The sequence below is a fragment of the Doryrhamphus excisus genome, linkage group LG4 (genome assembly GCF_037039965.1).
Source record: "Doryrhamphus excisus strain RoL-2023G ecotype Guam linkage group LG4, RoL_Dexc_Guam_v1.1, whole genome shotgun sequence".
NCBI lineage: Eukaryota > Metazoa > Chordata > Actinopteri > Syngnathiformes > Syngnathidae > Doryrhamphus > Doryrhamphus excisus.
This window is the reverse complement of record NC_136360.1, coordinates 9,089,288-9,115,203: the sequence shown is the minus strand read 5'-3', so window position 1 is coordinate 9,115,203 and position 25,916 is coordinate 9,089,288. Positions and strand designations below refer to the sequence as shown.

The 25,916-nt window shown below is 40.9% G+C and overlaps 2 protein-coding genes and 1 long non-coding RNA gene across 4 annotated transcripts in view; 1 reads left to right on the top strand and 2 right to left on the bottom strand.

The window, feature by feature from the left end:
• The window catches only part of LOC131129238 (uncharacterized), a 32,859-nt gene extending 26,012 nt beyond the window's left edge, over nucleotides 1-6,847 (top strand). The window contains exon 5 of the long non-coding RNA XR_013627267.1: nucleotides 6,508-6,847. This is a non-coding gene — a long non-coding RNA (uncharacterized LOC131129238). The remainder of the gene's footprint in view (nucleotides 1-6,507) is intronic.
• Nucleotides 6,848-9,682: 2,835 nt separating this feature from the next.
• On the bottom strand, nucleotides 9,683-17,925 carry mknk1 (MAPK interacting serine/threonine kinase 1). The gene is made up of 14 exons (XM_058072536.2): nucleotides 17,776-17,925; nucleotides 16,583-16,645; nucleotides 15,786-15,870; nucleotides 15,618-15,713; nucleotides 15,450-15,547; nucleotides 15,292-15,371; nucleotides 15,132-15,205; nucleotides 14,946-15,050; nucleotides 14,808-14,863; nucleotides 13,539-13,634; nucleotides 13,236-13,430; nucleotides 12,167-12,331; nucleotides 12,041-12,084; nucleotides 9,683-10,568 (listed from the first exon to the last, which is right to left on the bottom strand). The coding sequence occupies exons 2-14, from the start codon at nucleotides 16,634-16,636 to the stop codon at nucleotides 10,355-10,357; spliced, it is 1,362 nt and encodes a 453-aa protein (XP_057928519.2). The 5' UTR covers nucleotides 16,637-16,645; nucleotides 17,776-17,925; the 3' UTR covers nucleotides 9,683-10,354.
• A 440-nt stretch (nucleotides 17,926-18,365) lies between these two features.
• On the bottom strand, nucleotides 18,366-23,603 carry mob3c (MOB kinase activator 3C). 2 transcript variants are annotated; one of them, XM_078790089.1, is made up of 4 exons: nucleotides 23,137-23,603; nucleotides 21,026-21,528; nucleotides 18,573-18,775; nucleotides 18,366-18,467 (listed from the first exon to the last, which is right to left on the bottom strand). In XM_078790089.1, exons 2-4 carry the CDS (start codon nucleotides 21,441-21,443, stop codon nucleotides 18,462-18,464), a joined length of 627 nt encoding a protein of 208 aa, XP_078646215.1. In that variant the 5' UTR covers nucleotides 21,444-21,528; nucleotides 23,137-23,603; the 3' UTR covers nucleotides 18,366-18,461. The 2 variants fall into 2 exon arrangements, with proteins under 2 accessions (XP_078646215.1, XP_078646214.1); XM_078790088.1 differs by having other exon boundaries at nucleotides 18,366-18,471; nucleotides 23,137-23,600.
• Between the last annotated feature and the right edge of the window lie 2,313 nt (nucleotides 23,604-25,916).

The following is a 25,916-nucleotide window of genomic DNA, read 5'->3' as shown; positions in this document are numbered from 1 at the left end:
AACATCTTTCAATGTACTAAATACCCCATGTTATGACATGGACACATGAGGTTCTAGACAGATGTGTTCAAGAGTCTGGAATTGACCATACTTTCAGCACATTCCGCAACATTACAGCAGAAATTCATCATTGATTGATGAGATGTTGTATTTTCTGTCATACCCCCCTTAAGGGACAGATTTTTCTTCACATCTGCCTGATTTTTGAAATACTAGAGAAACTGATAATATGTATTCATATACAGTATCTGTACTGTACAGACTGAACTTGAAACGCAAACTAGGAAAATGCAACAAAATGGAGAACGTGCAAGCATATCCAAAAGTCAAATTGCATGTTGAGTACTATAAATTTGTACATGTTGGCAGGTGTGCATTGAAATGAAAGCCCCTTGTGACTGCCCCCCCGACAGTACCCCCGCGCCCGTCCATTATTTGAGAAGCATTGATGTAGTATGACAAGTGTTTGGTAGTTAACCCTTTAAGTGTTAAAATTGCAACATGCAACATTTGCTGAATATAATATTCAGCATTACTTTAATACTTTACAACACAAGATGGCACAAATATGTAACTTTTCATCTAACCAATCCTCCCAAATGGTTCTTCCAACTGCCTGAACCGTTCGGGTGGCAACACCCTCAAGTTTAATAGTTCCGGGGTGAATTACTGTATGTACAAACCCACTAGCACTACACAGTCTACAAAAAAAGGAAGGCAACGGAAGAAAACCAGTGACTTTAGTTGAACTTTATTCTACTATTTAACAATACACTCACCATATTTTTTTATGAATCTTCCCCCACAATTCATCAAAGCACTCATCTTCTGTATCTGGCCAATTTCACAAGATGCCGGGTTCCCTCTCATCATTGTCGGAGTCAGCGTCTTTGTCAGGGGGCTGTTCAGCAATGATTCCGGCTTTCGCCAAAGCTAGATACCTTAGCCCAAGAATCCACATTCATTCACATATGGTGGTGTAACTCGCCCGGCACATCTTAGTAAAGGTGTGATTGCCGTCTCTCATTCATCGCTCTCACGCCCCTCGCAACTTCACTTTAAACACCCTGTTTACACCAATGTCCAGTCTTTGGAGTTCTTTTATTAATCCCCCTAGAATGATGGCAAGCATCAAATTCATTTGCTTCACTTGGTTTTTCACAGTAGCGGAGAGATAGGTGCAGTGTTATTTTGAAGCAATGAAGGCGTGGCAGATGGTAAGTGTACAGACATATTACATCATGTTCTCTCATTGGTTTATCATTGCCAGCATATGTGCTGTATGTATTATGTATTGTTTTCTGGTTCATCACTGCCAGCATACATACTGTACGTATTACGTATTGTTCTCTGATTGGTTTGTCGCTCCCAGCGTCCCTGTGTCAGCGGGAAATGGTCGACCACTCAATCAAACAGACATTTTTAAAGATTTTGGCAGGTGCACCGGATTATAAGGCACCTTGTTGATTTTTGATCAAATTAAAGGTTTTTAAGTGCACCTTACAGTTCGGAAAATATGGTACTTTTTTTTTCAACTGACTTTGTTTCCAATCCAATACTGATTAAAATTCAGGCTGGTATCAGCAATACGGATTCGATATTGTGCAAATTTTGAAATCTAGTGTATTTCATATCCTAGCATAAAGAATACAAGACATTTGATTAGTTTATTATATAAATGTTTTCATTTATATATGTAGTATGGAAACTATCAATATTTTGATTTGAGAATCAATTACAGAGCACAAAGAGAAGGTACATGTGGATATGTGAAAATGACGGAAGCAAATCACCCCGCATTCTGCTGCAGCGGCCATCAGCCGCCGCGTGTTCGCTTCCGTTGTCATTGGTGCTGGCTCCAGCAGGCCTCTCAAGTGGAGTCTGGAACAAACAGAACGTTATGGGGTCAGATTTAATCCACCGCCCTTTTCTTTTGTATTCAGATTAGAGACTAAGGAGGATTTAGACGAGCCTGGAGTCTCTTGTTAAAAGACGGTGTTCTCCACTTAACCTGCAATTTACCTGTCACTTAAACCCCCCCCTTGCTGGAGCAATCATATAACACCTTGAATAAAGTAAGGGATTTTTTTTCCCGCTTGTTTACAACTGTGAAAAAAGGTGTTGTGTTCACTTGAGCCACGTAAAGTACGGCTAATGTATGATAATGGTTGATTAAGCGTCATTATGATTTGAGCATTATTCCCTGTGAAGGTAAGGCACATGTTAAACATGAACAGGTCTGCCGCAGATGTTGTTTACTTTCTCAGTCCAAAGGACCAAGCTCACAGCCAAGTCACAGCCAAAGCTCTTTTTCTTTCTTTCTTTTGAAGACAGATGCCGAGCAAACAAGCGCACTGCTCTCGATGGAGCTTTGCACCAGACTCTGATACGTCCCTTAATCTCCACTAAACTATCCCACTGGTTTTAACAGCAGTACGCATTAGCCTATGTCTTAAAACTTAAGAGTTTATCGTTAACGCTAAATTTAGACACACTGCCTTAAGACTGCAGGCAGCTTGGAAGCAGTATGCGCTGTACATATAGTATATATAGCGTGCTAAATCGTAAACATTCTCAAACATAACAAAGGATGTGAAACTCCCTATTGTTTTTCTTTTAAAGAAATTGTGCGTTTTCTGCAAATTGTGCGTTTTCTGCTTTAAAGATGGTCAACAAGCTTCAGTGTTAAAAGGAAATTGAATGTTTGAAGGTCATTGTTATCTATTTTGTTAGCTAGTTACCTTGCTAATGCTAAGGTTAAGCTATTTGCTCATTAAATGATTAAAATCTATTAGTGGGTTACCTGGGTATATTATATCTATTATCTAGTTACTTAGCATCCTTGCTAATGCTAAAGCTAGCTGAGTGAAAGAAATTACTAGCCAGCTAACCGGGTATAGTCTATCCATCTATCTTGTTAGCTGGGTACTATTCCAATGCTAAAGCTAGCCGTGTAAAAGAAATTACTAACAAGCTAACGGGGTATAGTCTATCCATCTATCATGTTAGCTGGGTACCATTCCAATGCTAAAGTTAGCTGTGTGAAAGAAATTACTAACAAGCTAACCGGGTATAGTCTATCCATCTATCATGTTAGCTGGGTACCATTTCAATGCTAAAGTTAGCTGTGTGAAAGAAATTACTAACAAGCTAACCGGGTATAGTCTATACATCTATCTTGTTAGCTGGGTACCATTCCAATGCTAAAACTAGCTGTGTGAAATAAATTACTAACAAGCTAACCGGGTATAGTCTATCCATCTATCATGTTAGCTGGGTACCATTCCAATGCTAAAGCTAGCTGTGTAAAAGAAATTACTAACAAGCTAACCGGGTATAGTCTATCCATCTATCTTGTTAGCTGGGTACCATTCTAATGCTAAAGCTAGCTCCTGTATATTGTTGGTGAAATAAATTACTTACTAACAAGTTGTCTATGTATAATATACTCATTGTAAATCATTAATAACCATCTGTGAACAATAACTCTTTATCTGGAAGCTCACTATTTGGCTCGTTAAAACCTTCAGGCAAGGTAGCAGAGCTAAATGTGGGCTCACTATTTGGCAAGTACATTTTCTAAAGTGTGGGCCCTAAAGAGGATCTCTGTCACCTGTACTTTATTTTTAGAACATCATCATCTCATCCGTTCTCAAGCACAAGGACCACATCCTCTGTCTTCATTCTGGAGCGGTCCACCTGTCAAAAAGAGTCTCCCGGTGGGCTTTGGGGGTAAACTCCGAACTTAAAAGCCATTACGGAGCTATAATGCAGCCTAACCACCTCATTTACCTAAGTGTCAGCACTGCCGCGTCCCCCATCTCCCCCAGGCACAACCAGGATAGGACAATCCAATCTGAGGAAATATGACAGTAGAGGGTATTTCATTCAACATATCCACTCTATTAGTGGGACAGGTGCAGTCAAAAAGTGGCCACATTTTGATGGTGGGCAGGGGGACCAGGGGACTGTTCCAGGCCGAAACAATTTAAAGGAGTTGGTGTGTAAAGATTGATTATGTTCATACAGATCCAAACATGTAGGACTGAGGACTGATCAATTGGAATCCCAACTATCTCTGATTCTGGTTTTCTTTTGTTGTTGCAGGATGGCACAAAACCTACACAGACGTTTTGCAGATGGATTTTAGGATTTCTGTTATTGAGTTAAACTACTTGACTTGCATTGTGTTTTAAAGTCAAGATTTGTTGTCATTGTTGCTAACTTGGGGATTTTGTCAGTAAATCTGGTGACATTGCAAACCCTCTTGGTGACATTTTCTCAAATCTAGCGACTTTTCTGATAAGTTTTCTGCTATTTGGGGATTTAACAGTGAAAGCATGTATTGGTTGTGCAGTTTGTGTTCTCACTGAGCAGCAGCGGGGTGTAAAATACATTTTACATAATATTCTCTGTCTTTTCCTACAGCATCTCCATCTATCCATTTTCTGTTACATCATGTGCAAATAATACTGATGATGTAATCTAGTGACTTCTAGGACAGCCAATACTTTTCTTACTGAGGAGTTGGCAACAGTTGATTGTGGATGCTTCCCTATTTGTTGACTGTTGCTGCTGCCTCATTCTTGTCAGACCGCACTCCGCCGATTGCAGAATATATGTTGGCAGTGTCACTTATTAATTTTGTTAGCTTTTGTTAACAGTTTAACCTCAAGGCCCTCAATCAAGGTCCATTGCATTGCATAGTCCATTGCCGTATGTTGCCATGTTCTTGACAGAGCACTCATTGATGATTGCAAAATATGCCCCATTCCACCCTACTTTACACTGTAATGGAACATTCCCTTTATTCTCTTGTGTTTTCCCCTATTGAGTTGCCTGCATGTTTAGAATGACACATGCTACATTACCCTATGCATTAAGACATTTACTTAAGTGTGTGTGTGTGTGTGTGTCTGTCTCTCCCCGGGCCTCCCCACATCTCCCTGAGTGTACCTTTCTGTGAAATGATATGGTAAATATGGAAGGGGGCCCCCAGGGCACAAAAGGCCCGGCCCCCTCTTTAGGAGTGGATAATTGACTCTTTTTCCTGCTTGATAATTCATTGCTTGCATATGCCAGCTAATACATCAGATGAAAAGTGCCCCCACCTTCCTTCCACCACTGCAGCCCAATGTGGATGACAAATGGGGCCACTTCTATATCCATGAATGAATGATGTCTTCTAAATACCTTGAGCAGAGGCTGAACTGTCACCGGGCTAATCTGGGACAAAATATGACCAACTCCGTGTTACAAAAGCCCTGCTAGATAGAGAATGAGGCGAGAAATGAACGCACATTAACTTAGTGTCTGATTCAGCTTTGGTGGACATTTGCACATTTATCAAATGATGGAAATACCACACCCCACCCCCTTTTTTCTTCCCACATACACAACCCGTCTGTCATTTTAATACTTGCATTGAAATAGATGGGGATTATTGCGGCAGGACAGAGATATCATTTGTTTTACAACAGCAGAGTCAGCACTCACAACGATCATTAGGGAATTAGGAAAGACTGAAAAGAAGGATCAAATTAATGGCACTTCATTTCTAACATATTAAATGCTTCCTCTCGCCAATGTATGTCACACACACTAAATCTTTCCACTTTTTGTGTTCACAGAAGGTCAAATGCCTTTTTGACCTTGCAATTGTTCTCTTATGAAATATTTGAAAATGAAATGCATTTTAAATGCAGTTACTTAAAGTGTTTCAGGACAATATGGATGTCCCTATGAGCTGTTGTGTGCACACAGTGCACTTTTCATTGATAGAAAACAGCCAGTGTGTGCCATACATTTAAGGCCTCATTCTGCTAGCTTAATTGGCACCTCTAAATTGTCCCTATATATGTACTGTATGTCAGCGTGAATGGCTTTTTGTCTATATGTGCCCTGCGATTGGATGGCAACCAGTCCTGGCCTAAAAACAGCTGGGATAGTCTCCAGCATACCCCCATCCCCTCTCATAAGGGATATAGAAAATGGACGGATGGATTTTTGCGTATGTTTTAACAATGGTATGGCGTGGTGTTTGGAAACATACTACAGTCATGGAATTACACCCCAACAAAGCATACTTAAACTCAATCCTGAAGTCGCAAGTGTATTTTAAAATCAGTCCTAGTAATCTCTGTCTCGATATGAAAGCAAATTAATATGTGAAACGAACTAAAGTACTCAACTAAACTATCCGTACATCTGTCACAAGAGGAAGGCTGACTTGAATGCAACACAACCAAAGACTGGTGTGGATACATCGTCTGAATGACGACACTGACCTCTCGTGGCACAAATAAGGACAGCACTGACAACATGCTTATGCTTTTCTCCACTAGAGGGAGACATTACACATTGTCAGGTGAAACTGTGTTTTCAAACCTGCTACTGGCTACGACTATTAATATTAGTAATAATATTATTTTTATAAAGTAATAATGATGTTATTTACTTTAAATTTATTTCATAATGGTACAGTCATTCTTATTTTTTGTACACAAGGTGGAGGCCTGCCATCTATCAACCCATCTTCTGCCACTCATCCATCCCCGGCCACTTTGTCCAGCGACTCCTGGTGGAACATGAGGCGTTCATAGGCCAGTTGTGAGAGACAGTCTCCCCAATGTGTCCTGGGTCTTCCCCCAGACTGATCGGATGTGGGACTAGCCAGTGATCTCACCCACTCCTGCCGCTATCTGTGAGCTTCATGCTGTAATTGGCAGGTAAGATGAACCTTGATTAGCTTTTAAATCACAGTATGAAAGATTGGTGTTCACCTTTTAAGGCACAAAATTGCACCCGTTTTAAAAACTGCTGCCCATAAAGTGCAGTTGCTTTGTCGGGATTTATAAACTTCCCACAAACACACCTCTTCTCCCCCTTGCTACTCGTGTAGCAGACTGTGACGTCTACTGGTAAATGATGCATTCAGCGGTGATCTAAACAGAACATGGGCTCTATCTACTGGTGGGATACGGCAAGCACATATTTCGAGTTAGCTTTTTAAAGTACGGTACGTAACAGGTCGCCCTATCAAAGTTTAGTTTGATTCAGTTATGTCTTTTCTCTTGTGCATTACTTTGCATGTTGATTATGGTTTACTGTTTTGTGTGATTATTATGTTGTATTGATTTACTAGTCATTGTATTCCATTGTTGAAGTATATTTTATTCTCTATAGGCCTATAGTGTTTTACTATTGTTATAAAATAAAGCAGATGTATTTGTTTGTACAGTCTCAGTCTGTATGTGGTGTCTGGACTTGATGTGGCCTTAAATTAAGTTTGTGCGAATTATATAATACTCAACAAGACATTTTAGGACTTGATTTTATTGTGAAACAATTTTAGGACATGCAGTATGACTTTTTTTGATGACATGACGTGGGACATGTGTAACATCTAGTACAATCCATATTGCTTGTTTTGTTTTACCAGTCATTATTTTTTGTATTCATCTATCTTGGACTGGTAAATCATGGACTTTGACTCAGATCATCATGAAAACTCAGATTACATCTTCTTCGTAGCTACTTAATCCGGCTTCCATCAGGCTTCCAAACAGAAGGGTACAGGGTGCAGGTGGGTAGGCTGTAATGACTGTTATCTCTGCTTTACTGCTGTGGTTTAATCACAGCCGTGTGTGTGTGTAGCACATGTACAACACTGAGTAAACACTCTACCCTACCACAGCAGCTGTTGGCTCAGATAAGGAAAAGCCATGTACAACTTTAGGTACATCTGCACAATGGAAGATAATGATACAGTATCAGATAGATGTTCATGTATTAATGTCTTTATTATTGTACTTGCACTTCAGGATCTGAGGTTAAGGCAGTTCCATGGATGGAGTCAGACGAGTTGGTGGGGCTCAACTGGACCCCCGTAGTGTCCTGCAGTGTGTGCTCACTGGTTTCCATCTCGAACGTTGCCCCCATTTGCATCAACTGCCACCTCTCACCCGCTTTGACCTCACAGGCCGAGCCGGCAGTGGAAGGGCGCCGACGGCTCGCCATGCAGCACGCTGCGAAGAAAGCCACCGCTGTCAACAAGAGGAGCGGTCCTATTACAATTGGTGGGTTGGCTGCAGGGGTGTAGGTGGCGAAAGCAAAGGTGCCCACCAGGGTGACGTTGATGCCGGCAAGCAGGACGCACAGGCCACATGCACAGCATAGAGGCGGGGAAGGTAGGCTGTGGACTCGCTGCTTGTGGATCATATCAGCTGCAGAAGGTCTGCTGGTGTTCTCTGTAAGCACCATGGAGACGTAGGAGGCAGGACTCACATGAAGGAGAAGCTGATATTTAAAAAAAAAAAAGAATTAAAAGTTGATATGATTGGATACAGCACCCAAACTAACAAAATTTGAAATCTGCAACAAAAACTTCACTGTAGTAGAATAGAAAGGCCAATTTCTATAAATATAAAATAAGGTGTACTTACTTTACATCGATTGCCCTCATACCATTGTCATTGTGCCAGCAGCACAGCTGGAAAAGCAGGACAGCTTGTCTCTTCTGCAAGATAACAGCAGACTGAACAGCTCTGCTTCCAAGCCACTGCTGTTACAACGCATCACCACTGAGGGGCACCAGAGAACTCCTTGAATGAACGCCACGCCCACTTGTACCAAAAATATTTACAAAAAAAACAATAATGTAAATATTTTAATAACCATTTAACCAAAGAAGCTAACTCTTAGACTAAACAGCACCCTAAACTAGAAAATTCCCACTGAAATTTTGATGGGCATGCAACCTGTGCTGTGAACCTTGGGCCCGGTGTCTGCTGTGCCAAGCCATTGAGCAATGCCGTGTGTACATTACATGAGGAATTTAGCAAAAAAAGCAAACATGCTAACTGTTAGCACACTAGCATCTAGTGAAAAGGCACTCTATAGCAAAAGTGTCAAGGTGGTCCTACAATATCCCTGCATTACGCCATGTCTATATTAGCCTTTAGATGTGAGGAATATCATGCTAGCACCAAAAGTGCAGAGAAAGCATTCCTACATCATGCCATGTGTATGTAGGCCTTTAAACAGGAGTAAAATATAGCCAAAATCCCAACATGGTAACAGTTAGCATGGTGACACCAAGCAAGAGTTCCATAGTGTTTTTTCATTTAGATATGCATAAAAAAACTCAAAATGATATGCTAACACTTGGTGGTGGTAGCATCTTGCAAGAAAGCACGAAGTCCCAAAAGGGTTAAGGCAGTCCCATAGTGTCCCTATATCATGCCATGTATGTATTTGCCTTTAGACATGAGTAAATGAGCTAAAATGCTAACATGCTAAAGGTTATCATGCTAGCACCTAGTAAAAGAGCCTCAAGTACCCAAAGTGCCAAGGCTGTCCTATAACCTCCCTGCATAATGCTATGTATTTTCCTTTAGGCATGCGTAAATTAGCTTAAATGCTAACATGCTAGGACCAAGCACATTGCATCAAGTAGTGAAAGAGGGAGGCTCCATATTTAACTCATTTATAGCCACTTAAGTTAATGGTGCTAACAAAGCAGCTCATTTGAGACAAGTCTATTCATCTAACATGTGCTTGTTTCTGCACTGTTAGGCAGCTAGTTGTTGGTATTGAGATGCTTGGCAACCCTGACAGAAAAACACACACTCTGAGCTTTCTTGATCATCACATTTAAATAATTGGACAATTGCCAAGAAACTAAACGAGTCTTCCATTTTAAGTTGGCAAACAGAAAAGGTGGACGTGGAATTAGGTTTAACCAAAATGAAACACTGGTCTCACTTCGTTGGTACAAAAAGACCTGAGGGCCTACAAGACTCTCACCAAGACTTTCACCCTTTGAAACATAACTGAATGGCATTCATGATATACAAGTGTAACATCCTTCTAAAATGAAGCAGGCTTGCTTCTACAGTATTTAAAGTACATCAGTGCTACAGGTAGCTTGTGTCTGTCAAAGCTCATCGTAATAGAAAAGATTCCTGTCACATTCCAGTCATTTCAGTTTAACGCAACCTATACTGTCTTGTCTTTTCTGAGCATAGCTTTAAAAAAATAAAATAACTTGAGCAACATGCATCCAAACACTTCACATAAAAGGATAGGTTTCATAAATGCACAGTAAAAAAAAAAACTTAAAAAGCTCATTCTTGCTGCAAGAAAATTAAAAGATCAAAGGTAATCTTAAGTCTCAAGTGAGGAAAATGTACTTTCAGAAAAGAAACGGTTGGTGTTTCATGCATCCTGAATGTCAGTAATCTACCCGTGTTTTCCAAGAGGAAGTGCTGGCAAGTGATAAGATAACAGGCTGTTAAAACACAAAAAACAAAAGAGATCAGAAACCAGGATGATAGGATGTTGGGTGTCTCCTTCAGGCTGTGAGATCCACTGTGTCGTTTCTCGTGCGCAGGGCGTTGGACTGTGCCCTCCTACGTGCCAGTCGGGAGTTGGACGGAGGGGAAAGCCTCATGGAGCAAACGACTGCGACGGCAGAGTCCTCCTGCTGCTCGTCGTGCTGCGACAGTTGCCTGTGGAAGGCAATGGCTTCTGCTGCAAATTGACTCAAGTCTTTGGTGCTGCTGTTCCTATCGGTGAAACATAAACACCAGGTCAGTCATTTTCTATTACCACTTAATCCAGCCCCAAACCCAACCAAAACCAGATGTTGGCCAATGTGGCCCAACCCAGATACAAACCAACATAATTCCCATCCCTGACCCCAGCCCTTACACCTACCGCCAACCTAATCATAACCCTAAACTCTAACCCAAACCCTTAAAACCTGTTTTATGCTTTCCGTGTCCGCTAATCAGTGTGGCTCTGTGCAGACAAATGACACCACCTCCAGTGGTCCTTTTTATGCAGAGAATTCGTGCTGCCTGCACCTCCACATTTTTCAACTGCACCGACAGACATGCAAAAAAAAAATGGAAGACAAGCAGGAAATCTTCCCAGCTGAAGTACAGAAATACCAGTATTTACAAGGCAGTACATACGTCATACAATACTTACCTGATCCACAGTAGTTTAAAGGGGACTTATTATGCTCACTTTTCTCCTATAGAGCAGCTACACACAATATCCCACACAGAAACTTTTTAGATTTTGCAGAATCTGCACCTATTCCAGCCTATTCCTTTGATTCATGATTCCTGCCAAAAAGGTCTGTTTTAATTTATTCCGCCTCCGGGCATGCCCACTTTGCATCCCAAACTTCTTTTAGGACTCATTTCCAAATGTGCAAACCTCATTATCTTAAACTTTTGCGTCATCTAACATGATAATACAACATTCTATCAACATTTATAGGTCAGAAAAGTGGAAAAAGGAACAGGTCCCCTTTAAGTATAATGCAACACTGAAACACCAAAAGACCGTACTTTTTACTTGCACAATAAACAGTTGTCCTTTGAAACTTGAAGTCTTCCGACAGGCATGGGGAGATACTCGGACCAAATATAAACAGGCTCTTGTTGCGGCAAAAAACTATTATTTTTCTAGACTAATTGACCTCCATAAAAATAACCCCAAATACTTATTTGACACAGTTGCATTGCTAACTCAGAAGAGGACCTCTTCTAGTACTTCCCCTTTCTCAGCTGATGAGTTCTTGTGATTTTTCGCAAATAAAGTTGAGCTCATCAGGAAGGAAATAAAGGACACCCTACCCCCCAGACCGGTTAAACGTGTCGGCCGCCTTGACCACTGCTGGGACTACTTCCATCCTCTGTCCCACTAGCTTTCCCTACTTTGAAGAAGTATCTCTTGACGGGCTTACAAAACTTGTCAGTGCAGCAAAACAGACAAGACGTCTGCTTGACCAGCTTTCTGGGAAACTTGTTAAAGAGTTGTTCCCAATAGTAGCCCCCTTGATCTTAAAAACTATTAATCTATCACTTTGTTTTGACTGACGCTCCTTCTCTCTCTCTCTCTCCCAATCTCAAAACCTAACCCTACCATGCCTGATCAAGACTTAACCCTTAAACCAGCTCGAACCAAATCCCCCATAGAGACGACATGTTCAATTGTTTTCGTGAAATGGTCGGGACTTTCTTACCTCTGTAGAGTATGAGGAGTTGGAAGACCTCTCTCTGGTGCATTCTGTATAAAGGAGGTAAAACAATGAACATGAAATGTGGGTCTGAAATGAGAAAAAAAAACACAAAATGGTGACAATACTCACTCCCTGCACCCACGGGTGCATTAGGACCTGAGCCGCACTGAGGCGTTGCATGGCATCTCGCACCAACAGCTTGGTGATGAGATCTTTTGCAGTACTTGTGATGTGTGCCCAGTCCTTGTCTGGAAATTCATACTTGCCCTGCTGGATGCTCTCGAACAGGTGACTCTGGAGGAGGAACATCACACTGCGTCTAATTGACCAATTTTATCTCGGGCAGGTGACATTTTCCACACGCTAGCGCCGTGTTATAGCGCCATGGTCTATTTTTGGACCAGGTCTGCTTGTGACCACATGTCTGCTAAATAGTAAACACAGTCTGATGATGATCAGGTGACAACACTCGCTTGTCTTCATTATACCCGCCAACCAGCTGTACGCCATGCAGTGACAAGTGAGGGGCAATAAAATAACCATGAATGCACATACAAGAAAGAAAAGAGGACAACCGTGCAATATTCTGCTGCACCAACACTTTAACCAACATCTACGTGTCTAGACCCTCATTAATAAGGCTGCTGCTCATGTATACGGGCCAGGGATATTTCACTAAATAGTTTTTAAAAAAAGCAACTTAATATTTACTAAAGACTATAAGGATTATTCTTATTTTGTACACAATGTCAATGTAAGGCTCTGCTGGAGTTTACCTCAAAAGTAGTTGTCATAAATAAAGTAATGTCACAATCTAGCACTATGTTAATGCAGGTCAAAGATCCTCTATCTTTACAAAGGCTCTGTTGTTTTTTAGCACCCATTTCAAATGTGCTTCCAAAGATCCTCCATATGACAGGAGCACTCTGCTGTTTGTGAAGAAACAAATGCATAAATGATAAAGATACTGTAGGATGACAGCGGTCTGCTATTTTTTAAAGTATCTACTACAAAAACACTAGTCAAAGATGCACTATACACCAGGGGCACTTTGCTGTTTTTAGAAAACTGCTGCAATAATGTTGGTTACTGCCAAGTTTTGAACAGAACTCATGGGCCCGTTCAAACTGCTTTGTCACTTAAGTGGAACACATTTTTCAGAATGTATGAGGGGAATATATTAGACAGCCAAGCCTACCTGACATGTGCGGCATGTTTCCCCCCTGTCCCACCCGCAGTCACTGCCACAGTGGCCTGTGAAGGGGGGGCTGCCACTCAATAGGATGTAGAGGATGACCCCGAGGCTCCACAGGTCGCAGCGCTTGTCATAGAAGGACGCCTCATCGGTGAACACCTCCACCACTTCTGGAGCCATGTATTCTGCAGAGCCACACTACAGAGAGACAGTAAACGCCCCAACGATTACGTTGTTAGCAGACCATGTATTGCCTTTAAGCATGACTCCTCTGTTACAAACAAATGTTAAAGCTACAAGTCTTACCGGCGTTGTGAGCTCCGGAGTGGTTATGGGTATGCAGGCACTGCTGAGCTTCACACCACTGCCCAGGTCAAAGTCACAGATCTTAACTGGTGATACCTGAAGAGAGATTGTAGAAGGTCTGCTTAAAGTGTTTGGGAAATGTTCCTACAAATTTAAGCATGCTTTCAAGCTTCTCATACTATTCATACAAAAACTAAAATGATGACTGTAGTTTTTCTTAATTCAATTACAGGGCTCTTAGTGATGTCTTTATTTGCTCAAAGGCGTATTCACAAGAATATTAGATAACGATTTAACTGGGGAAAATTAAGTGTCACTATTTTATGGCATGCCGTGTTTAATTGTAGCATGGTACCTAACATGCAGCCTGGTATCTCTATGTTTGAATATAGATACAGAATATAGGTGTTTGAATGAAGCATGGCATCATTGAGAGGCCACTATTTGCAGAAATGCAAGTATACGTCATCTCAATATATGCTGCACTTTCACCAATAGCGGCTTTGAACATGTACTTAGTATTCAGCTCAGAGTACCAGGTGTAATGGGTATGCTAATAAATTAAGTAGGAAAAGGAAAAGCAAAAACCACCTGCTCAACAAAAATAAAGGCAACACTTAATCAACACAATATAACACACTGCTGTGAAATCAAACGTGGAGGCTACGCACACTACTAATTTTGACTTAAGACGTTACATCAAAGTTGGATCAGCCTGTAGTGTTTTTCTACTTGAATTTTGAGTGATTCTCATAAATGTACTAAATTTGATTTCCATTCATAATCAGTGGGTGATTTTGTTGTCAGCACATGCAACTATGTAAAGGTTATTTAAAGCAGTGGTTCCCAAACTTTTTTGCAGCGGTCCCCTTTAGGAGGTGAAACTAATTTTACAACACTATATCCAGGAATCACTGCAGCTGATTGGAGTTGAAAGGAGCTTATTGGTATATGCCGATCACACGAAAATCGGCCAATACTGATCCATGGCCAACCAGGAGCATCCCGAATATTAAGTAATGTGTCTATTTAAATGTCTATTTCAGGTGCTGTTTAACTGAGGCATGACATCTTGACTGGAGGCCAGAATTGGAGGAATTACAGTACATTGCAGTGCAAAAACCACTACTGCAGATTTAAACCGGATAACCTGACATCCTTCTAAAAAATAAAATCAATTAAGTGATGAATTCCTTTTACTTTCAAAATGTCAAGTACTTTGCAAGGCTGAAAACACATGAAAAGAAGAATTCTAAGCATCTGACTTACTTGATCAATGCATTCACAAAGGATGTTCTCCAGTTTGAGGTCTCTGTGAGCAATACCTGGAGGACAATGCACTGTTACCATGACAACCAGGACACATCTCTTGCATGTTTGTCAGTTTGGGAGGACTATTTCACATACCCTTTGTGTGTAAAAAGTCAAGAGCTTGGGCGATGTCACGTACTACCCTGCTAGCCTCCAGCTCATCAAAGTGCTTTCTGTTCTGGATGTGTGTAAGAATGGACCCTTGGAGACAGAGCCATCACCTGGTCAGTGTGTGCGGGAGAGTGTGCAGACTATTGTGCATGCAGGCTTGTGTCCACTCACCTCCTCGCAGCTTTTCAAACACCAAATAAAAGCAGGTGTGATCTTCAAAGAATTCTATTAATTCCAAAATGTTCCTGGGTCAAAAGAGTCTCTTGTTAGTGTCCGCTTAAGTTAAAAGTTTATTTCTTTGAAGGTGTGAATGACAATGGAATGTCCTCACTTGTTTCCTTGACATTGGTAGAGTGTCTCCACTTCTCGAAAGACTCTGCTGCGGCTGTGTCCTGCACTCTTTTCAATGATCTACGCAATTACATTTAATGCTATGTGAGAATTCATTTAGCATGCCTTCTTTTGTAACGTGCATACTCCTTTACTCACCTTCACAGCATACTCCTGCCCATTCTTCAGGCTTACACATCCTTGGACTTTCGCGTAGGCCCCCTGACCAAGAACTTCATTAGTCAGCTTGTAGAGGTCTGGAATGAATATGACAATATAATGAAGTAATACATTTCAGCCTGACTTACACAAATTCTAATGTTATACCGTCAAAAGTGCCAGTGGAGCTGTCTGTCGCTCTTGATCTTTTCTTCTTCTTTCGTTTCAAGGCATCTGGGATGTTCAAAGGCTGGCTGGGCTCAACTTCGAATGAGAAACACGAACGTCAACAACAAATGACTATGTCAGCTGAAGCGGGTGGTAGGTTAGTGGCACCTGCTTGGACTTGAGCATGGTGCTGCCTGTCCTCTGAAGTCATACCATTCTGCTGCTCTACTTGGCCCACAGCCAGGGACTTACCCTGGGAGGAAAAAGAGAGGGTCAATAGATCAGCTGCTGGTTCAGCAGAGGAAATGCAGAAATGTACTACTTCTATTTTCACATTTAAGCTTGCTTTGGAGAGCCTGCCAGCTCCCACGCCAACAATGGAACCTCTAAAGTACACCCAGACTAGTTTCAGGAAACGTGCCTCTAAAGTCACACATAGCCAAGGTGCTGGCTTATCACACAATATATTTATTAAGAGCAACTGAGCGTGAGCTTCTTTTTTAATTTGGCTTTTTTTGCAACTCATAACTTTTACGCTCCAGAAGAAAATATTTCCAGGCGTTAGGCACTGTGTTCAAAGGACCCGCCATGGTGTAGTGGGTAGCGCCCTGGACTTTGGAGCGGACGCCTCAATCCAAAAATCAGTATGCGGATCAAAAAAAGATTCGCTGTGGCGAATCCGTAAGGAAAAAGGCGAAAGAAACAAACAAAAGGCAATGTATTAAAATCATCCCTAATCACGTCGTTTATTGCGGCTAACTCACTCTTGACAACAGGAACCTGCCAGAGGAGTCTCATACAGTAAATGTCGGAAACACTAACCTTAGCTAACCCAAGCTTTCACCAGAAGTATCTGCGCATGAATCACTGAGAGTGACGAAATGTCTATGTGTTCAGGTAAATAAGAGCTGACATTCAGTGGACTGATAAGGGTGTTTTTAAATCAACGCTGTGACACGTCATACCTGGAGTGAGTGTTGGATGGCTTGCATCTCTGTCATCATGCTGTGTCTCACCATATCTTCCAACTGAAAGGCATGCCACAAATATTTACTTGAGTCTGTCCTGGAATACACTGCAGCAGGTGACACTACAAGGCGTGTTTATACAGCCATATGGAACGCCAGTTATGTCAGAAGATGATCATATCAACAGAAAGGGTTTCTCATTTTTTCATGGTTACTCTTGTTTCCAGTTAGGGAGAATCACAATAACACTTTCAATATCCAGCTTCCATTTATCCTCACACACTGAGCATTCAAGAATAACTAAGATGTGTAAAATACTGAAATGTTGCCATTGGAATTGACACTGTATTATGCGTATATGATGTAGGGTGACCGTATTATGATTACTGGAAACCAGGACCCTCAGCCCAGCAATGACATATTCGTGATATTCAAAGTTGACTCAAATGCCTTATAATTGACATACAGTATATTTAGAATAGGCCTCCTCCGCACGATAGCCTCACAGGAATGACATCACATGCAGCAGAGTGACCAATTGCAGGTCAATTTAATGGTCCAATGAAAACCAGATCATTTCCATCACTTTCTAAACAGAGCCCAGAACGATCATGACAGGAGGCAAAAACACGCCATGTCCGTGGTAACCCGAATATAATGCAATGGAAACACCATGATGGAATGCAATCCAAGCTAGCAAGGGGTGTGACATCACTGACGGACAATAAATAACATCTGCTAGCAGTAGCCATGTTTTTAAACACTTGATGGCAGGGACTTAATATATTCTTCCCAGCTTCCGCTTTGTATACAACTAATCGAGAAGCCGTAAGAACCCACAAACGACGTAATGTTGTTAGCCAAACAACCAACTAGGAGTTTTGGTCACCTGACTATAATGCAATGGCAACACCATGACGGAATGCAATCCAAGCTAGCAAGCGGCGTGACGTCACAGACGGCCAAGAAAGGCCTTGTTTAAAAAAAATCCCCGTTTGTAGCAGTGACTTACTTTTCCCAACTTCCGCTTTGTATAAAACTAAACGTGAAGACGTAATTGTTAGCCACGTTCACAGCTAACTAGCACACCCCGTTTGCTAATTTCCCTCCCAACTACTGCCGTCCATTATTATAGACTGGTCGGTTGTCGTTACAGCACATCATGATAATACAATAATGGGTCCTCTCACTTGAACACTCTCCAAACTGGCCGAATCTCCTCCTGTCAGAGCCGCCGACTGCTGATGTCAACTTCCATGCTAGCTTAAAATCCACCGGTTCGACCAAGCGGGAAAACACATCAACACCACATACCACGCCCACTTCGTGTATGCTCTTCTCTCATTGGTTTGATGAAGAACGTCATCTCAACGTCACTGCAGCACGCTTTCTCGCGTTACCCCCAATGTTTTGATCGGGTGATTAACATTTTATACATATCTTAGGGTGTCATTTATACTATAACACTTTCCCTGAAAGTGTATACATTTGTGACAAATGTAATGTGATTTTGTGATCTGTATTATAGTAGTGCTATCGGTAACACATCTCACATGACTTATTCAGGAAAATGTTTAATTTCAAAGACAATACATACTTTCATCCAATAAAATGTTACAAAAGCCTACCATAAATATATGCTAAAGGAGCAAAGGCGTGTGTTAAATGATTATTAACTCGCTCAAGCACCTTTTTTTCACAGGCTGGCACCACCTGAAGCTGTGTGGTAGGATTGCAAAGATTCACAGTAACCACTGACAAACACACACACACACATTGACATACTGTACACATTTATGTGGAAAAAACTTTGTTTTGAGTCCATAGAGGTGAACATTTCTCCTCAACTTTGCAATTTAATTGCATATCTTCTCTGTCATCTCTTTCTGTGGAAAAACAAAACATATTCACAAATCCTTTACTGTACAATCAGAGATATTTATGAGGTAATGCTGACAGTGAACTGGAAAAGACTGCGGTGTCTCACCAGGGGCTGAAGTTCGGAGTGGTCGATGAGATTGAACTCAGAGATGAAGAAGTAGTAGTGCTTGTAACAGGTATTGATGTGAGCCTCTGCACCCATGCTGCAGATGCTGTCAAAGTGATGGATGTAAACATGCACAAACACCCTGAAGAGCCGGCTCAGAATCTTCTTGCACACCTGCTGGAAATTCTTGGGGAAAGGAACACCTGCAGCGGACATGAAACATAATTTCAAAATTAAAAAAAATATTGCATAGGTATGTTGACTTCGGGTGAGAGGTGGTGTACACCCTGGACTTGTCGCCCGCCAATCACAGGTCACATATAGACAAACAACCATTCACACTCACATTCATATCTATGGACAATTTGGAATGGCCAATTAACCTTTTTTCTTTTGTTTTTGGAAAGTGGGAGGAAATCGGAGTACCCGGAGAAAACCCATGCACGGGGAAAACATGCAAACCACACAGAAATGCCCAAACAGAGAATCAAACCCAGGTCTTCCCGATTCCCGGACTGTGTGGCCTACATTCTAACCACTCTGTCACCGTGCCGCCCATGTGAGAGTCCAATGAATGGGAAATATACATTTCTTACAAAAAAAGTTTGCTTACCACCGCAGCAGCTCAAGTTTAGCCTACCACATCAACACCATGCACTTGGTCGCGAGTGCATGCACTCTAAAGTTAGCTGCAAAGATGTTCGCAATTCAGCGAGCCAGCCCGTATTCGAGAAAGTCTGCGACCAACAGGCCTGTATGGTAGAGTGGCCAGACGAAAGCCATCAGACCAGAGAATTTTGTTTCTCATGGTCTGAGAGTCATTCAGGTGCTTTTTGGCAAATTCCAGACGGGCTGCCATGTTCCTTTTACTAAGGAGCTCTGACAGAGTGACCATCGGGGCCTTGGTCACCTCCCTGACTAAGGCCCTTCTTCCCCGATCGCTCAGTTTAGAAGGCCAGCCAGCTCTAGGAAGAGTCCTGGTGGTTCCAAACGTCTTCCATTTACGAATAATGGAGGCCACTGTGCTCATTGGGACCTTCAAAGCAGCAGAAATTTTTCTGTATCCTTCCCCAGATTTGTGCCTCAAGACAATCCTGTCTCGCAGGTCTACAGACAGTTCTTTTGACTTCATGCTTGGTGTTTGTGCTCTGACATGCACAGTCAACTGTGGGACCTTATATAGACAGTTATTATATTTCCAAATCATGTCCAATCAACTGAATTTACTGCAGGTGGACTCCAATTAAGCTGTAGAAAGATCTCAAGGATGATCAGATGAAAAAAGATGCACCTGATCTCAATTTTGAGCTTCATGGCAAAGGCTGTGAATACTTGTGTAAATGTGATTTTTTTTGTTTTCTATTTTTAATAAATTCAAAACATGTCAAAAAAAACTTTTTCACATTGTCATAATGGAGTATTTTGTGTAGAATTTTGAGGTAAGAGATTAATTTAATTCAGTTTGGAATGAGGCTGTAACATGACAAAATGTGGAAAAAGTGAAGCACTGTGAATACTTTTCGGATGCACTGTATGTGGACAGGAAATCAGATGGTTGAGTTTTTGGTACATGTATTGCTAAGAAAAGGGATTCACTGTTTTTTAATGTGTTGACTTCAGCACTTCATATGGACCTGATGTTTTATTTGATTTTTATGTTTCTATTTATTTGGAATATTTGATTTTTATGTTTCTATTTATTTGGAATATTTGGAACAAACGAATACAGCAATATTGCCCCAGTGGATGAAACTAAAGGTTGAGGTAGCACTTGAGCAGATTTTCAAACAGCGTAATTGTCTATTTACTATTTTTTTAAATCATGTTTACATGGTTACATGCGACTACTTTTTAGTTAGCATAATTAATATTTTCATACATTTTTATTTGCTTTAAAAATAACAAAGATAATACATTGGATTCAATCTTAATGATGTGTCAAAATATTCTTATCATTTTATGTAATTAATTAATTTTTAAATAGTTCAAACAGATATTTCAATGTATAATATAATGTTAATAAATATTGGGAGGTATTTAATCAAACAATATTGACTTTTGAAAAAATATACTTTTAATTATTACTTTTTCATAATTTAAATATGTTATATATTTTTAAATGTCAAAATAAATTATCTATCTTATTGCAATTTAAAGAACACATGCAAAATATTTAAAAATAAAGGTATGAGAGCATAATGGTGTGAGGAATTCAGACAGTCCTGAAAAAAAAAGGATCCTTCATAGGACTGAGGTGAGGCACCACTGCAGTGGTCTGAGCCTCTCATCCACTTTTCCATTATGTTAATTGATGCTACAAAAATAGGACCTCAAGCTAGTTATTTAATAGCTTCTAAATGTCAGCCTCTTTGTGTAATTAACCTCTGCCGGACTCTATCCCATGAATGAAGCTTCGGTAAACAATGTATTCCCAGACAGCACATTCTACACACCTACTCTGGTGGGGAAGATGTCCTCATTGTTGATGAGCGACTCTATCCAGTCCATCAGCAGGTTCATGTACTTCAGAGCGGGCAGCTTGGTGGGTTTCCTGTAGTCATCCCCATCCTGCCACCTGTATTCGTACCTGAGCCCCCCGGACATGATGGGACAGGTGCGCTCAGTACAGTACTCGCTGACCGTGCCATAGATCAGGTTGATCCTGTTGAAGAAATCCACCACGTGCACAGCGATCCAGTCATTGAGGCTCTCGCCCTCAGGTAGTTGCACCACCTTTCTCAGATCCAAACCGGACTTGAGCGAGGCCTGGGCCTTCTTGTACAGTTCAAAGCGCTGGGTGCCGGGTTCGAAACGTTTCCGTGGCCTGAAGGTTTTATCTTTACTGAACACCTGACCGAGACACAAAGCCATGGGCTCAGCCACTTCCTCCCCCTGAAAGATGGAGAGTTTGTCGGCTCCACAGGTGAGTTTCAGGCTTGGAGGAGGTCACAAGAGCCTGGTGAAACATAAAAAGATGATACTTTGAATTTGTATTATACTTGTCATTTTTGCAACTTATATAGACTAAAATGATCAAGTATATAGCAGGCACTAGAGCTGTATCAACAATACTGCCTTTACAACATACATATGTGTATTTTTGTATGTGTATGTGTGTATGTGTGTATATGTGTATGTGTATGTGTATGTGTATGTGTATGTGTATGTGTGTGTGTATGTGTATGTGTATGTGTATGTGTATGTGTATGTGTATGTGTATGTGTATGTGTATGTGTGTGTGTGTGTGTGTGTGTGTGTGTGTGTGTGTGTGTGTGTGTGTGTGTGTGTGTGTGTGTGTGTGTCTGTGTCTGTGTCTGTGTCTGTGTCTGTGTCTGTGTCTGTGTCTGTGTCTGTGTCTGTGTCTGTGTCTGTGTCTGTGTCTATGTATATGTATATGTATATGTATATGTATATGTATATGTATATGTATATGTATATGTTTTTATTATTAAAAACACACAGTAGTAATGCATTTATTTGCACTTCTTTTTTATATATCTTTTAAGTTAAGGTATTAGTCCTCGTATTGACATTTTACGTGCATAATTTTCTTTAAATTGTGCAAGTGATGATCATATTTCAGCGAATACTTTTTTTTTTTTACTGTAAACAACCTTAGAAGTAACTCACCTGGATATGCCAATATTATGGTCCCTTTTACATACATCTCATTAAATTGAAGTAACATTAATGCTACTGGTAGGTAAATACAAAACAATGCCTGTTGTGACATCATCATATGATCAACTACTACTCAAAATAACATGATGATCCCTTTCTACACATTTCCATATGCATTTTCACTAAGTTAGTTTCTTTGCTTTCAACACTCAGTATAATGAACATAATAACCATGCCCCCCTCCCACACACACATACACACTATTGCATTGATTTAGTAAGCACCATCATCACATTCATAAGGCACACATTAAAGAGTTATTTGCATATGTCACATTCTGAACTTTCCTGGCCTTTACTGATTAGATGTTGCAGTCACATGTGTGATTATGGGGTGCAACACAATACTGTATCCTCCATTAGAAAGCCACTAACTTGATACGTCCTGCTGTTGTTCCTCTTTGACACATAATAGAATAAGTTTCAGTTTCGTTTGTCTCATTTGAATTGTTCATTTACTGGCCTGTAAAAATCATCAAAATTCTCCAAATGTGATCTGTAAAAGAGGTAATTTGTCTTACACTGGCTGATACCAGTTCAGTGTGGGAGCGTGAATATGTGGTCATGAGATCGATCCATAACAAAAGGAGCTTCTTGCAAGAGTGCTTAAGCAATCTTAAATGTGGAGGGGAGTTTCTACTGGTGAAGAAGAGTAGAAAGAAAAGATAAGCACATGTGTTCTACTATTACTGGCCTCAGGCTGTAGCATGTCTGATCATGCACTCATGCATACCTCCCTGGTGTTTATTGACTCCACACACTAAAGAGGGACCTCATTTCATGCATGCTTTGAATTTTTTTTTTTTTAAAAAAGCATGGCTAGTATCCTAAAATAGGACCTTAAAGGAGATATGGACAGCATTCGTACAGAATAGGAAGTGTACCTGGCTGATATCCTACAGCGGAGGCTCCAGAAGTGTTGGTGAAAGCTTTGGGAGAGGCCAGAGTGGATTTTGGAGGACTGCTTTATCCAGCTGCTTTATCCCCTTTCGCCGCCCCCCCTCCTAGCTCTCGGAGAGGCTCCAAGTTTAGTCTGCATAAAGCACAAGTAAAGTAGAGTCTGAAAAAGTCATTTGGCTTCTCTTCCTGGGGATGATGTCACATCCTGACTTTGTCTTAAGTGTGTGAAGGGCTGGAAAAGGCCTTCTTTCAATCCTTCCTCTTTTTCTTCCTCTCTCTACTTTTTCTTATCCTGCCGGCAGAGGACCAGCCCACTAAAGCCCAGCCCCCTCTCTGGTGAAGTGGGCCACGTCTATGTGCCACAAATACAGTATGCAGAGAAGCTGGACAACGCCACAAATATGTCAGATTATCTGGCAAGGCGGCATATACTCTTTCATGGCAACATATCATTTGAAACGCTTTGACTGCTTTGAAGCCAATAAAAAGTACTTTCTTCAAATGAAGCCCAAAGTTCAACTAGCATGCACTCAAAAAAATATCAAGGTCATCAAACATTCATTGTTTGTGTGTGTGTGATTAACCAAAAAGAAATCCAAAAACAGGCTGATGAAAAAAAAAATATTGCTGATGAAGATATAGGAGGTTGTCCTAAAGTCATGTCCTTAAATCAGCCTAAAATGGCAACTCAACACAAAAATTTAATTTTTCTATAGCTTCACACTATCACAGGTTTCAGAAATGTATAAATGAACAGACTATTATTGTTACAAAAAAAATCATATTAAAGTACATTTTAGGGTTTTCTTTGCCTAAATTAACAATGCTTAATTACTTAATTTAGGCAAAAATAGACAAAATTTCTTTAAATATGCATTAATTTCTTTAAACATTTCATTAATAGGCCAAAGTTTTAAAACCTGTGACAGAGTAAAGCCGCAAAATTTGAATTGCGATGTGGCGAGGGATGATTGTATAAGGCATCCAGAAGACGCATTCAAAGACAGTGCAGTATTCTACACTAGTCACAAGGAATAACCTTAATGTTCGGGGAGACACAAACGCCAGACTTGATTGCCTGAAAAACAAGCTTTTATTGTCAGTTTGGTTGATCTCACAATCGACAAAATAGTACAGAATAAAAGTTGTTTCTTCAGTAACCCACGTTAAACTAAAACTTAACGCTGAATCTGCAACGTCACTTCCTGTTCAACCGCCACTCAGCTCTCCTTGGTAACACATTTTCAACTGTCCAATGTTAAGTAAAAAAGTGTTTATCTATGTACTAAGTCATCTTCTAGTTAGTAACATATGAACCGTTACATTAACAATGAATTTCCTTTTTTTTCCATCTGAACGCATGCAAATCAAGTGGCACAATTGTAGTAACACCTTATGGCCACTTGAGGTCCCCCCTGATCGTTGACATGCCTTATTTTATGACTGACAAGAGTCAGGGTTATTCATTCGTTAATTTTCTACTGCTTATCCTCACGAGGGTACATAAATAAAATATAGAAATGCTACATGTATAAAATGACTGTGAGAAAGTAAACACTATGAGACTTTCCACAGTTCCATAATTCATATTTTCATATTTAACACATCCTCATATTGCCGCACCACTATTTGTCAGCCATATGTCATTTAAAGACATGCCAAGTTGAGAGGCTTATTGAATACTACACAGGGCATGATGGCTGATGTCATGTTGCTGAAATGTAAAAAAAATAATCATCCAAACAAATAATTTTCATTCATTCATTCATTTTCTACCGCTTTTTCCTCACGAGGGTCGCGGGGGGTGCTGGAGCCTATCCCAGCTGTCTTTGGGCGAGAGGCGGGGTACACCCTGGACTGGTCGCCAGCCAATCACAGGGCACATATAGACAAGCAACCATTCACACTCACATTCATACCTATGGACAATTTGGAGTGGCCAATTAACCTAGCATGTTTTTGGAATGTGGGAGGAACCCGGAGAAAACCCACGCATGCACGGGGAGAACATGCAAACTCCACACAGAGATGGCCGAGGGTGGGAATTGAACCCTGGTCCTCCTAGCTGTGAGGTCTGTGCGCTAACAAATAATTTTGTTTAAATTAAATTATTAAACTGTCATATGAATACATGACATACTGTAGATGCATTCCATTGGCTGTATAGTTTCACTCCAGATGTTTGTGTCATAGGGCTGCACGGCGAACGAGTGGTGAGCACTCAGGCCTCACAGCTACTTAGAAGACCGGAGTTCAATTCCACCCACGGCCATCTCTGTGTGGAGTTTGCAGGTTGTCCCCGTGCATTTTCCCCGGGTACTCCGGTTTCCTCCCACATTCCAAAAACATGCTAGGTTAATTGGTGACTCCAAATTGTCCATAGGTATGAACGTGAGTGTGAATGGTTGTTTGTCTATACGTGCCCTGTGATTGGCTGGCGACCAGTCCATGTTAGTTTGTGTCATCAGCTAGAAATGTGAAATGAGAGGAAGCGGAACCAGTCGGACCTTTTTCAGCTGTCCAAAAGAAAACATGTTTACCATCATGTTAAGTGCTCCGACTGGCTGTAGGACTTTCTGTCAATGTCAACAAAAAGACATCGCCAAAGTAAAGATGAAGACTCACAAGTTGAAAATGAAGCGTCAACTTTGGGCCAAGAAATACCTGAAGACACATATTCCAAATGTTTTATGGAGTGATGAGTGACACTTGATGGATCTCCAATGACAGGAGGCACAATAGTTGAGGAGCTCTCTGTTTAGTT

Bases quoted from the DNA above. Each gene is read 5' to 3' on its own strand.
- mknk1 (XM_058072536.2), bottom strand. From the start codon at position 16,636: ATGGTGAGACACAGCATGATGACAGAGATGCAAGCCATCCAACACTCA. The intron at 12,332-13,235 runs GTAGGCTTGGCT...TTCCTCCTCCAG, and splicing joins AAACATGCCGCACATGTCAG to AGTCACCTGTTCGAGAGCAT. The intron at 10,569-12,040 runs GTAAGAAAGTCC...TTTCACCGATAG, and splicing joins ACTCCTCATACTCTACAGAG to GAACAGCAGCACCAAAGACT.
- mob3c (XM_078790088.1), bottom strand. From the start codon at position 21,443: ATGGCTTTGTGTCTCGGTCAGGTGTTCAGTAAAGATAAAACCTTCAGG. The intron at 18,776-21,025 runs GTGTGTAGAATG...TGTCCGCTGCAG, and splicing joins CATCTTCCCCACCAGAGTAG to GTGTTCCTTTCCCCAAGAAT. The intron at 18,472-18,572 runs GTGAGACACCGC...GTTTTTCCACAG, and splicing joins ACTCCGAACTTCAGCCCCTG to AAAGAGATGACAGAGAAGAT.